The sequence below is a fragment of the Tribolium madens genome, unplaced genomic scaffold (assembly GCF_015345945.1).
Source record: "Tribolium madens isolate multiple individuals breed KSU strain unplaced genomic scaffold, Tmad_KSU_1.1 Scaffold_1;HRSCAF=32;Tcas5.2_LG8, whole genome shotgun sequence".
Taxonomy (NCBI): Eukaryota; Metazoa; Arthropoda; class Insecta; order Coleoptera; family Tenebrionidae; genus Tribolium; species Tribolium madens.
The window spans coordinates 4,505,430-4,519,061 of NW_025400984.1; the positions used below are offsets into that span (position 1 = coordinate 4,505,430).

The 13,632-nt window shown below is 34.6% G+C and overlaps 2 protein-coding genes across 4 annotated transcripts in view; one reads left to right on the forward strand and one right to left on the reverse strand.

Annotated features, from left to right (window-relative positions):
* Positions 1 to 13,632, forward strand: part of LOC123016192 (cytochrome b5 reductase 4-like) — a 27,940-nt gene continuing 14,308 nt past the window's right edge. Inside the window, exons 1-2 of one of the 3 annotated variants that reach the window (XM_044416428.1) lie at positions 1 to 619; positions 669 to 724. In XM_044416428.1, the coding sequence (XP_044272363.1) occupies positions 198 to 619; positions 669 to 724 (478 nt within the window). In that variant the 5' untranslated portion in view covers positions 1 to 197. Of the gene's footprint in view, positions 625 to 668; positions 725 to 4,115; positions 4,629 to 13,632 lie in introns of those variants that run through there. The other 2 variants (XM_044416431.1, XM_044416429.1) reach the window with 2 other exon arrangements.
* On the reverse strand, positions 976 to 4,249 carry LOC123016193 (fatty-acid amide hydrolase 2). Its single transcript, XM_044416432.1, has 4 exons — positions 3,839 to 4,249; positions 3,570 to 3,789; positions 3,389 to 3,521; positions 976 to 2,255 (listed from the first exon to the last, which is right to left on the reverse strand). The coding sequence occupies exons 1-4, from the start codon at positions 4,010 to 4,012 to the stop codon at positions 1,208 to 1,210; spliced, it is 1,575 nt and encodes a 524-aa protein (XP_044272367.1). The 5' UTR covers positions 4,013 to 4,249; the 3' UTR covers positions 976 to 1,207.

Here is a 13,632-nt window from a genome sequence, read left to right on the forward strand (position 1 = left end):
AATGATGCTTTTTGTAATTTTAAGCCCGCCAAAGTTTACAAAAGCGCTGCCAACTTCACAAAATAATTTCTAGTTTTAATTAATTTGATAAATTTATTTCTTGTATAATTTTGTTACTCTAATACAAGCATAACAAATTCACTGCAACATTTTACACTAATTAAGCAGAATTTATTTAAAAAATTGCTTTTATTGAAATGACAATTACTCAATTTGGTTGGCGTCCCTTGGTAAACAAGCGATATAACCTCACTTTAGTCAAAATCAAAATTTTCAAGTGGAGTGATAAAATGAACAAAGACCCGATTGTCCTAAGTTACGACGAAAGCCTTTTAAGAAAATCCGACGTGGAGCTCCTCCAAGGCCCCCATTGGCTCAACGACAACATAATTTCCTTCTACTTCGAGTACTTAAAAAACACCTTCAAACATGCCCCTCACATATTATTCGTGCCCCCTGAGGTGACCCAGTGTGTGAAAATAACCCCAAGTTCACAAATCGGGATATTCCTGGACCCTCTCAATGCCCGACATCGACGTTTTATATTTTTTGCGTTGAATGATAATGAAAGGCCTCAGGCGGTGGGGGGCACACATTGGAGTCTATTGTTGTTTTCACGGTAGCGTGGTGTAAGTTTGGTGAGGAAGGTTTGATATTTTGTGTTTTAGGCCGGAGAAAACCATTTATCATTATGATTCTTCCAGAGGGATGAATAGGGATCAAGGTGAGAGTTTTGGGCGAAAAATTTTCACGTATTTCGGGATCGAGGGGCAGTTTAAGGAGGAACGGGCGTTGCAACAGAACAATGGGTACGACTGCGGGATTTACCTAATCAGTAATGCTGAGCATTTGGCCAAACATATAATTGCGTACAATTCTGTTGAGGGGTTTGGATCAGGTGAGGATTTGGTGCACACTGTGGGGACAATGCGGAACCAAATTTACAATGTCATCGAACAATTAAAAAGCTAGTCAAACAGGAGAGAGATCTTTATTATAAAATTTCAACATTGAGTTATAAAAATAATGAATACTCTCATTGTAAATTGTATAAAATAATGATTAAAATAGAACGTGATACATACACACCAACCGTTACATTGTGTAAAACATTTATCAAATATAGAATATTCCATAAAAGGATTGGTACTTGAGCTTGGCTCTCTCAGTCACAAGTTCACAATACTGTGCTATCACTAAAAGGCATTTAGGCGTCGACTTTGGGGGGCACCCAGCCCCCGAACGCCTTCTCCAACTCCCTCGCCACAGCCAGACACAATCTGTCATTTTTCGTATTGGCCACCACTTGAACCCCAATCGGCAATCCCTCGCTGTTCAATCCCATGGGAATGTTGGTCGCGGGGAACCCCAGAACGTTAATGATGGCAGTGTAGCTGAAATTGAACGGCTTGATGAGCGGCTCGTTGTGGAAGGGGGCTGCTGTGGGGTGCGTGGGGTATAAAAACACGCCGTCGTCCCCGAGAAGCTCCTCCATTTCGCGTCGCAATTTTCCGCGTTCCTCCACCAGATAAGTGTGCTTGTCATCGCCGTACTTGCACCCCCCTTTATCAGCCAAAGCGGTCACAATTCCGATAAACGTGTGCTCCGACCGGCCGAAAATCCACTTTGTCAATTCCCAATACGGGTTGATCGAGCCTTGCAGATTGGCCAATTGCTCCTGGAACGAGGGGCCGTTGGGGCACTTCATATTCGCAAACCAAATGGGGCCACTCTTCTTAAACCTCTCAAGCGCCACCTTCTTCGTTTTAATCCCATGCGCCTTCTCCAAATGCACCGAAATTTTCGTAAAGAGTTGCTTAATCTCGGGATTGACCGGCGAGACTCCCACCGAGCCCCCATCCGAATCCTGGTAATAAAATTTCAATTTTTTCACATCGACGGGGTCGTCGAGTTTGAGTTCGGGGGCGTTTTTCCCAGCGATTACTCGCAGAAGGGGAAGCAAGTCTTCGGCGCGGCGACATATGGGGCCGATTCCCAGAAAACTGGTCTGTTCGGTTGTGATGGGGGCTGGGTATTGGCCATTGTTTGAGACTATGAATTTGGAGGGTTTGTGGCCGAAAACTCCGTTGAAAAACGACGGCATGCGGATTGAGCCCCCGATGTCGGAGCCGATTCCGAACGCCGAGCCGGCAGCCCCTTGGAGACAGCCCTCGCCGCCGGAGGAGCCCCCCACGATGTGGTTGGTGTTGTAGGGGTTGCGGGAGCGGCCGTGAATCGTGTTGGCGCTCTCCCACCTAGCAAGAATTTCTGATATAAAAATAAATTTTTAATTGCTGTGTTTTTAAATAGAAATAGCGGACGACCATGACATAATGCAGCCTATAATAAATTAACAATGTTAGAATAGCAATGAATGGGAATGATTTGACAATATAATTGTATTATTAGTTGCCTACCTAACACAAGACTATTATTGGTTGCCATAATTTTTCTAATTTTTTGTTTCAAAAAGTGGATTTTTACAATCAACGATGCTATTTATTGCAAATGTGATAATAATGTGCTAAACTAAATGTTTTTTTTGAAACTGAAAGACAAATAATGTTTCCAGATGATGATTTTTGGCGTTAGTGATACGTTATCACTTATTATACAAACAATTTGAATTTATCTGAAAAATTATGTAACAAGCAAATACTTATTGATTTTAATTTCCATTCTGACATAATAGTATTTATTAAAAATATATTTCATGTTTATATAACTTGGTAAGTCAATATTTGTCGTGCTTTTTTTGAGGATTTCACTACGAATGGAGTGTCACAACTCAATTTTATTGCCTCAAACACGTGGGCTGTAATAATACGTTCAAACATAAAAATAAATTAACCAGCAAAGTTTTGAATTTTATCGCAAATCCGATAAAAATGAAAATTTTTATGAGTCATAATTCTTGCATATAAAAAACTTGCAATTAAATTGGACTTTAGCAATTTTTGGCAAATTTAGAGTGACCTCAGTGTGTTAATCACAATTTTGAGTTTTATTTTCTTGTCAATAATTTGTATTTTTTGGTATTGGTAACATCTGTTGGGTTTAAACTAATTATTATGTTTTCTCATTATTTACACATTTAAAATTCCAGGTAAACAATGAAAGTGTTTCAAACGACTTTTCTATTATTAAAAACCTCATTACGATAACATCAAATAAACGTCCTTTCAATCGATTCCCATTAAATATTAAATACATTTCCACGGCATATATCATTCATTTTTAACCACTTTGCAATCTCATTATTATTTCGATAAGATTTGTATGTTTTCGCGATCCTTTCGTGTTTTACAAGCCGAAAATTGCCGAGTTTTGTGCTTTGGCCTTGGTGATGAGTCCGAGGGGTCAAAAGTCACTCGAGTGAGAAAATTACCACATGCAAAGCTCCGAAACGTTGGTTAGGGCTATGGGAAAAGCCCCAGCACTTTTGAGACAGGCAATTGCGTCGGCGTCTTCCGCAGCAATGCAATTTCTTCTTTTGGCCAATCCGGAAGTGTGAATCATTCCTGTGGAGTTTGAAAAATAGAACAGGTCGTGCGAAGGCCGAGTTTTACCCTTTACGGCGATGCAATCTTTGGTCGTGAAGGGGACCCCGAGGAAGGGCTTCTCCCGGGCGAGGGTCTCCTCGGGAATCGCCCCCGATTTGATTAAGTCGTCGACGGCTCGAGCCTCCTTGCGTGCCTCGTCGAATCTTTCAGCCACCACGCAGTTCAACATCGCATTCACTTCGTTTATTCGGGCGATGAAGGACTCGAGGACTTGGAGACTTGTTATCTAACAAGGATTTGCGTAATGGGGGGCTGAAAGTGGGGCTCAAACTCACTTTTTTGGTCCTGATTTTGTGCGCTATGGAAGAGGCCGATTCGAGGAGGAGGAGGTCTTTAATAGGTGGCATTTGCTGGCCGGAACCACAATAAATAAGTTTGAAAACACAATGAAAGAGACATTCCACCAGGCCATGCACTATCTTTATAACAGATTTCGCGAATTGCAACATTGTTACTATAAAACTTTATTAAAAACTGAGAAAAAACCACACACAACACACCGGACTACAAGACAACTAATTTTTCCTCCTGCGCGTAAATTGATATCCCCCACTTCACTGTCATCGACTGGAATAAACTGTGGTTATGAGCGAAGTGAGGTTAGATGGAGGACACTTCAAAATCGTTAAAAATTGAGGACATGAGTTAGAACGTGTGTGAAAAAACGTAAATGGTTAATCAGAAAATCGAAATGTTAACTCGTGACAAAATTTCCCCCGGAAAGGGTCAATAAATAACAAAAAACTACAAGGCTATAAAAAGTGAGGTTAGGTGATCTGTCAAACCGGCCAATTATTTATCAAAATTTCGAGCGATAACGTAATTATACCGTTGATTTCCGCCGACCTTGTTTAATCATTCATCCAAATTATCGATTGTTCGATTCGTGAGGTTCAATGTTATAACAGAGTTTCCGGGCCCCCATGACTTCGAAGCCGGGCAGTTCGAAAAGTGTCAAGTCGAATTCGGAGCCTCAAAGACCTGTGCCTCCGGTTTTGCGCGATGTTGGGAAACTTGCAGCAGGGGTCGCCTCAGTCAGCACCAGTTCCGGGGGATCCGCAACAGGTAAATAATTTGATTATTTCGTGGCTGGGTCACAGCTGCTTTTCCTCGCGTATTGATCTTATTACAAAAATTGTTTATGCTCGAAATAGATTGTTTAAAATTTCAGAGTCGCTGTTTGGGTAATTGGGTGATTTAATGAGAGTTTAAGTGGTTTTTGAGACAAGGGAAGTGTAAAGTGGGATCAAAGGGGACCCACAATTATTCTTTTAATTTGTATTCTTCTTAATAAGGTGACAAGTTGGTCAATAAACAAACAAATTCAAGTCAAGTTGAGAACACCAGTGGGCGTGTCTAAGGAAATTCCTATTTTCCCGTGTTGAAAATAAATCGTGCGTAAACTGTTATCCTTTGCAGACAACAGATTGCCTTTTGCTAATTTAATGCTCCTCGTTTTCGCGATAACAACAATCGGGAATCTTCTCTAATATGGCTTAATGTGTTGGCGCAAGTTCAGCCTCTGTGGTATCGAAAAGCTAAGCTGTTGTAAAGTTACTTATGGGGATTAGACACGCTTTGTTTTATATTTAATAAAAGGCGAAGCTTTTTAAAATTAGGTTTTAGCAGTTTCGAGGGATACTTTTGTGTATTTTTGCTCTGTACATAGATCGAAAGGTGATTTTGCACGAAATACTGTTTCAACATTTCAAAGGCACTTTAAGTACTTTCAATGTTTGTAGACTTTTATCTCTAAGTGCACACGAAAGTCACGGAAGGGTCTGCGTTTTATGTCGATTGGAAAATATTACCCGTGCATGTGTGTATTGAAAATAAAGGGAAAAATTGATATAAAATAGGATTTTGAACAAATGAAATTTAAATTGTTCAATGTACATATTGTAAACAGATGTAGCTTTTGTGAACGTAATAAATGGGAGAAAAACGCGTAAATTTATTGATTTATTCAGTTGTCGAACAACAGGAAAATATTGTTTGGAGTTTTGAAATTGTAATTTTTTGCAAACTTAAAAATACGGATCGAGTTGTGAGGATTCATATTGAGATTTATTAGAGAATAAGTGTTTTTTTCCTCTTTGGCGTATGTAAATACTATGTGTTATATACAAATAAGCTATAAATTTCATTAGATTACATGTTTTTTTACCCAAAATTCTTGGACTATTTTTAAAATTCTCAACAATTACGAGTACAAATATTATTACATGTCTATGTCTATGTCGATAATCCTGATAGTTAAAAATTTAATTTTTTAAAGTTCTGAATGTGTTTTTCTCTAAAACAATACTAAGGTTTTTTAAAATAAAAAAATAACTGGAAAATTATCAAAATGAAACGTCTTATTAACAAATCCACCAAAAAACGTTTAAAAAACTAACTGACATTTCTTCTTTTCTGATTTTGGAACAATGTGCTCAACCTCCTCAGGTATCAACTTCTCTTTTTTTTGTTCATTTTCTTTCGATTTGTCGATTTTGTGACTGATTCATCTTTCTTTTTTATTTTTTGTTTAAGCGTCCGGTTTGTTATATATTTTTTTCTCTCCTTTTGTGTTTCTCTTTAGAATTAATTCTTTGATTTCTTCAGTTTCTAAATTTTTGTTATTATGATTATCACCTTTATGTTATTTTCTTTTTCTTTGACTTTTTTCTTGCCTTGTCTGTTACATTTTTTACGCTCAATTTTTTGTTTTTTTTTTACTGTCATTTTTAGCTTCTAAATGTTGTTTTTTCATTACCACTTTTATGTTTCGTTTTGTTCCTCGATTTTCTCACCCTTTAACCGCCCTTTGTTTCGTTCATCATGTTTAGATCTCCTTTTTGGTCGAGTTTGTCTTTGTTGATTTCCAAATTTTTACCTTCATTTTCGTGTTTGCCAGTTAAGTTTCTGCTTCATTTCAATTTTTTGAAACTTTTGGCATTACTACGTGTTTTTTTTTCGTCATTTTTGGATGTTAAATTTTTTTACTGATTTTGTTTGCTCTAAATTTTGGTACTGTTTTCGGTCAAGAATCGAAAAAATTCCGTAGATTTTTCAATTTAATATCCCTATTGTTTTTAATCTTATTTCATAGTTTCTTAATAAACCATTTTTTGGTACTCCTTTAAGGTCAAGCAACACGTCTTTGGTTTGAAGGTATTTAGAAATAAGAAAATAATTCGAAAACTACTAAAATGGAACAATTTATTAGCAAAAATATCCACTAATACTTCTTCTTCTTCTTTTGTTCATCCACTAATACAACAAATTCAAATACGTTGGCAGAAAACGTTTCTCAACCCCGGTTGTCGGCTTTTTCCACTTTCTTCTTTCTTTGTACATTTTTTACTGATTTTCTCTTTTTTAGTCACATATTCATCTTTCTCTTTCTTCTTTTGGTTAAGCGTCCTGTTTGTTGTATTTTTTCTTTCTTTTCTTTTGTGTTTCTCGTTTTATACTTAATTTTTTGATTTCTTCTTAGGTTATACATTTTTTTTCATTATTATCACCATGTTTTTTTTTTGATTTTTGTGTTTTATACTGGTTTTCTTTTTCTGTTCAGTTCTTGGATTTCTTGATTGTCTTTTTTTCTTAACTTCTAAATTTTAGAGTTTCACTTTTATGTTTGTTTTTTTTTTTCGACTTTCACGCCCCTTCACCGTCATTTGTTTCGTTTACCATGTTTAGATTTCTTTTTTCTTGATTTCTAAATTTACACTTTCATTCTTACGTTTATCAGTTGATTTTTCCTCCTTTATTCAAATTTTTTGAAGCCTCAGCATTTATTACGATCTGTTTTTTTTTTCGTCTTTTTAATCATCATTTGGCATATTTTTTATGTAAAATTGGTTGTTTTTGCTTTCTTATTCATGTTTATTTTCAAAGCATTCGTAACTGTTTTTGTGACGATTTTACAAATTTATCATCAATTTTTCGGTCAAGAATCGAAAAAAAAATGTCTTCCTAGATTTTTCAATAGAATATTCTCCTCCCTTCTAATCTCATTTCAAAGTCTCTGAGTAAATGATTCCTCGGTACTCCTTTGAGGTCAAGCAAACTAATTAAATATCTCCTCAAAGTCTATCCTTCAATATTGAACTAAAAAGCTTCATAAAAACGTCTCTGACACGTTAAAGACATCCACCTTTCACCCCCACTGTAATTACACGTTCGTGGAAGTCATTACGTTGTTGACTCCGGATCTGTGTTTACTTTCATATTCAGCTCGCTACTTAACATCTCGACAACATAAAATTAATGAGGGAGGAGGCCCTAAGCTGTACATTTTATACATCGCTTCTCAACACGAAATAAAAATAATAAAAAGTGTCTTGGCCATGTTTATTGCCCCAAATTGTTTTAAATTGGTTAATGGCTCCTTTTCCGGCCACTTTAAGCAATTTTTGAAGCACAATACAATAGCGAAGGGTGTTTCCCATCAAACAACTTGTTTATGTTGTCGTAGGTGTTTACCCGGAACCTCCGGGGATAAAAACGTGACCACTTTCCGGATTAATTTCTGTATGCTTTAACAATAAAGCGATTTCCGGAGAAGACGCTCGCGAAATTAGATTATTGTCGAGATTCTTGAAGGGGAGTTTTAATCTTGTTTGAAATAATACGTCTAGGTGTAAAAAATCGCCCGGATTTTTGATGGCGATACATAAAAACCTATTTATGACGTTCTAACTGGACCGATAAAATTTTATAACCGAAATTGCGATATGAAAACGCGGATTAAGTTCATAAACACGTTCCTATTTAGCGTTTTCCGTTGAGTGGGCAAAGCCCTGGAGAAATGTGTGAATTTAATTTTATTCAGGCTTTGCGAAATGTGGAGGAATTAGATTTTGTTTATACTAATAATTTAGGGTCGTTTTTGAGCGATCGTAAACTTGCACGAACTGTTACTATTAACCTCTTTCAGTTCTAGTTTCTGATGGTTTTATTTTCATACTTTTACGGTTTGTACAGGGCAATAAAGTTAACTGTATGGAAATGGTGAGTCGTTTTGCGACAACGGTTCATCGTAAAATAAGTAAAATCGCGGATATTTCGGTGTTTGTGATACAAAATTGAAAAATATTTGGGTTGGAGCGGGGATTCTGTGTAGTGGTATTAGTTAGGAATCTGCAATACCGACTTGGCTCATTTCCAAACAGCGCTATCTTTCGAGATAACAAAAGGAGATGATGGCTTAAGGGAAGATTTATGCGTGAGACGTTTTGTTGAAATTTTTGCCAAATAAATACTTATTTATTAGTTGGTTTATTTCATATGAAGGAGGGATGAATTTAAAATTGAGCTCAAATTTTGAACCGATTATTACCTTTTATCAATCGTATAAAGTTAGTAAATACGTGAACTGTTTGTGCAGTTTAAAACGCAAAACAAACTCAATTAAATATTTAAAATAAATATGACAGTTTCAGTTAAATTTAGTTTGGTCGAAAATATTTACTATTTACTAATAGACATATTCAACATATTCAACCAGTAATTTTTACAAGAAAAAAAATTCTAAAACGTTCAAGATTAAAAAGGAAAGTGCTAAAATATGAAACAATTATAATTATACATATAGTAATTCCCCAGCGTTTCAGCACGTTTTTCAACCAGAAATGCAATTATTTTGCAAGATTACTTAAGAAAAGCCAAAAGACACTGGTTCTAAGTTGCAATATTTGGCATGTTCTGAGCGTTTTAGCACATTTTTTAGCCAAAGACGTGATTATTTTGTAAAATTGCGTTATGAATAAGCCCAAAAATCACACAATTAGTTAAAAAATTGCACTATTTTTGAATTTTTTAAACAATTTAGTGCAGAAGTGCAAAATTACGTTAGAGATAAGCTCAAAAACGACATACTTAAGGCAAAATAGTACCCAGTATAGTAAAGAGCAACACTGTAATTGGCAAGTAATTGAACAAAATAATCTGGACGCTTTGCAAGTAATGGAATCATAACAACGCGGATGAGTTATATTATTTTGCATTATTCCTGCGTTTTAGCATGTTGTTCAGCCTGAAACGCAATTATTTTGCACAATTAGGTGAAAATAAAGCTGAAACACCATTTAGTATGATAAAAAAGCATTATTTTTGCATTTTTTAAACGTTTTAGTGTGTTTTCATGTAGAGACACAATTATATTGAAAAATTATTTCAATAATAGTCTTAAAAACCTCCCAATCATTTCTAAAATTTCATTATTATTTCTGCTTTTTTTTTCTAATGTTACGTCAAAGATAAGCTCAAAAGCCAAAAACAATTGAAAATTACTCTATTTTCGATTTTTTGAGAGTTTTAGCTCAAAGTGCAATCATTTTGCAAAAATTACGTCAAACAGAAGCTCAAAAACCACAGAATTAAGTCAAAAATTACATTATTTATGACCTTTTTATCATGTTTTTTACGTAACTATTTTGCAAAATTACGACGTTAAAGATAAAACAGATACAATTATGGCCAAAATTACATTTTTTTATATTTTTTGAGCGTTTTAGTGTGTTTTCATTAAGAAACGCAGTGATTTTGAAACAATTACTTCAGTAATCTAAAAACCAACCCTTTATTTCTAAAAATACATTATTTCCGCTCTTTTTTATGAGGTTTAATACCTACGGTTTTGAGCTAGAAACGCCATTGCATTATTTTCCAAAATTACTTCAAAAATAAGCCCAAAAACTGCAATTATAAACGCAATTATTTTACAAAATTACTTTAAATATTATAATAAACCAAAAAAAAAACATCTAATTAAACCAAAAATTGTTTTTTTCTTTTTTAATAGTTTTTGTACATTTTTTTGTTATAAACGCAATTAGTTTGCGAAATTACGTCATAAAATTAAGCCAAACAAATGTCCAATTAAGTAAAAAATTACTTTCTTTGAGCGTTTTAGTACGTTTTTTATCCAAAAACGCTATTATGTTGCAAAATTAGGTGAAAAACAAGCCTAAAAATCAATCAAGAAGCCAATCTTTTTTTTCAGAAAATCTAGTATATTTTGCAAATTTTAATAATTATTTTTTGATGTATTTAAAAACACGATGTATGAAAATGTTATTTTCTCGGTTATTGTTTGAAACAATTTTTATACTTACGTACATATGTTTTGTCAATCTCCATTTATAATTTGTGTAACAGTTTCTCAAGTAATGAAATATGATGCATTATCATCGAAAAAATATTTACATTTGTGTGAATATTTACAATTTTCAGGTACATTGCCCAACTGGGAACAATGTAATCGTAAAAGTTAAGCGGTTTTGACAGTGACATTATTTGCTTGAAAATTGTTGCAGCAAACACTGGAACAATTTGCCCCAACTGTCAGCAACTTTAATTATTCTCAACAAGATTAATGAAAGACTGTAATCCAAAATCAAAGTTTAGAATAAAGTTGGAGCAAATCTTTTAAAACACCTGAAAAAATTATCAATTCCGGGGGTGCCTCCTCTGAAGTATTTTCAGTGCATCGATGGTAATGAGGCGCAAGGGCTGAATTTGCGGCCGCCTACGATAGCATTAAATCCGTACGTGCCGAACAAAGCGAACTTCTGCTATGAATTTTCAAGAGGTTTGAAAATTCCAATTGGAAACGATCGATTTTCGCATCATTTTTCCCTTGCATTTCTAATTACTTTCTGTTTGAATTCCGGGTAAATGTTTACTCCGGGACGAGCTCACACGGAAATTGATCAACTAACGATATTCAATTTCAATGCTCCGGGAGATGCCTGACTCTTATCAGCAATGTTCATTTGTTACAAACGGAATTGGAATTGAACAATGAGAGTGTTAAACACCAATAATGACCTTCTGGAGGAAACCTTGACGTTTGCCAGATTTTTCCAAATCTGGCTTTATTCAAGTGCCAAGCTAATTGGCGTAATTTTCTAATTAGATTAGAGTTAATTCGGTTAAAATAATTGGTAATAATTAGGCAGCGAAAGTGGAAAATCCGGTCGGAAAAGTGAAATTCCTGTATTGATTTCGGGAGATTAGATTTGTTACAGTTGTTCACAAGGGAGGGAAAAACGCACAGTAATATAGCGTTTTGGGAAAATAAGGTAAATGAGGTTATTTTATTTGTTCACTCGGCAACACAATTATGAAAATTTAACCACGTCAGGTGAAAAGTCATCAATCATTTTCGTAAAACCAATTACTAAATTGATTCGTAAAATAACACGTGAAATCGAGGTAAACACAGACGCAAGAGCCGTCATTCGGGATAAAAATTAATACCCTCCAACCCTCATCGACAAGAAAGGGTGATAAAATTGCCGATTACACGAGTACTCGTCGTGCACCATTAATTTTCATTGCGATATTTCATCGGATTTTCCAGAGAGAGGCAAAAATTTCGAAAAATCGAGAAAAACAAACACAGTTGTTTAGTTTGTCTAAACGAAACTTTTTAAAGTCGTATGATGAAGTTACCTCCATATAAACAACCCTCTAATAAGGAAAACAAAAGATTAAAATTGGGCAAAAACAAACAAACCACAACTAATTATTATTTGTTGACAAATATTGACCCACACAGGTGTTTATAAATCACGTCTCGTTTTAATTTATCACAAGTTTGCCGCTTTGTTTGCCCAAAAAATGATTTATGACTTATAATTCTCCTCAAGTATAGTTTCGCAATGTCAATTTGGTAATTTCTAGTCGAAATAATTATACAATCCTTAAGTAAAATGTGAGTTGTGATTGCCGCAAGTACGAAGGCGACTAAATGAATGCTTTAACTAATTAAACTTTGTTTGAATCTGCGTAATGAAGAATTCACAGAACTCGGAAATTTACTTCCTTCGGGCTCATCATGAAACAAGCTGATCTGGAGATCAAACAATTGGCCTTTACAAAAATAATCTCAAATTATTCATTATTATTCATTTTAATTGAGAAGGAAAAAAGTTAAGACAATTTTCCAATTCAGGATCCAAGTTGAATAAAAAATTAAATATACTTTATGAGTATTTTTTTTTGTTTTAAATAATGCAAAGTAATTGCTAAATATAAAGACTAAAGTTGCAAGTAGTAACGAAGTTGGAATTACAGAAAATTGATAAATCACAATAATTTTCTCTAAAAACAAAAAGAAAACTTTTTTGGGCAAAATCAATTTAGACACTGAAATATTTAACCAATTAATATTTATTTGCAGTGACGTTGACACATCGATTACTATTCACCGCCTGTCTTTATTATTTTGAAAGGATCGGCTTATTTATCCTTGCACTTCCTTTCGTGAAAAATGACAGATATTTCCGTTGAATAAAAACCCACTATCTTTTTGCTTCCAGCAAGTTAATATTGATACAAGCCGAGCTAATTTTACAGTTTCATCCTTATTCAGTTGAAGTATCCTTCGGATAAATTAACATTGCGAAACTTTTTCAGCGCAAACTTTGTAATTACATTTTTCGTTCCTCGTAAATCGAATATTACCTTCACCCTAGGGTCTGCACTTTGTAGTAACACGCTTCGGATGACAATTTTAACACTTTTTGTCATTCTACAGGATGATTTTTGATAGGGCAATAAAGAAAATTAATTACGGAATTTATTTCATTTAGTCTGAACAGCGATCGCGACGTTTATTGTTTTCGGTTGTGATTGACGTTTATTGTGAGTTTTTAGTACAGAATTCTGTTTTAATTCCAATATTAAATACTCAAGGCTTTGATTCACAAATATTTGTTAATAAAATGTGAAAATTGAATGAACGGAATCGAGCGATTTTTCATTGAACATTACAGTTTTTTCAACCAGTCTTACACCGGAAAGTGAGTCCGGGTAAATGAATTTCCGGAGTTTGACCAGTTTTCATGAATTTCCTGAAATTCTATCATTAGTTGTCGGTTCAGTTAACGGATTTAGTTCGTTTTAGTTCTTTTGTTATAAGAGTGAGACCAAATGCCACAAGGTTTTAATCGGAAAATTCGTGTTAATTCGTTAATTAAACAAACTGAAAAATTATTGAAACTCTGAAGTTTTGATCATTTTTTATTTTCCACCTGAGTTTTACAGTATTCTATCTTTGCATAATAAAAAT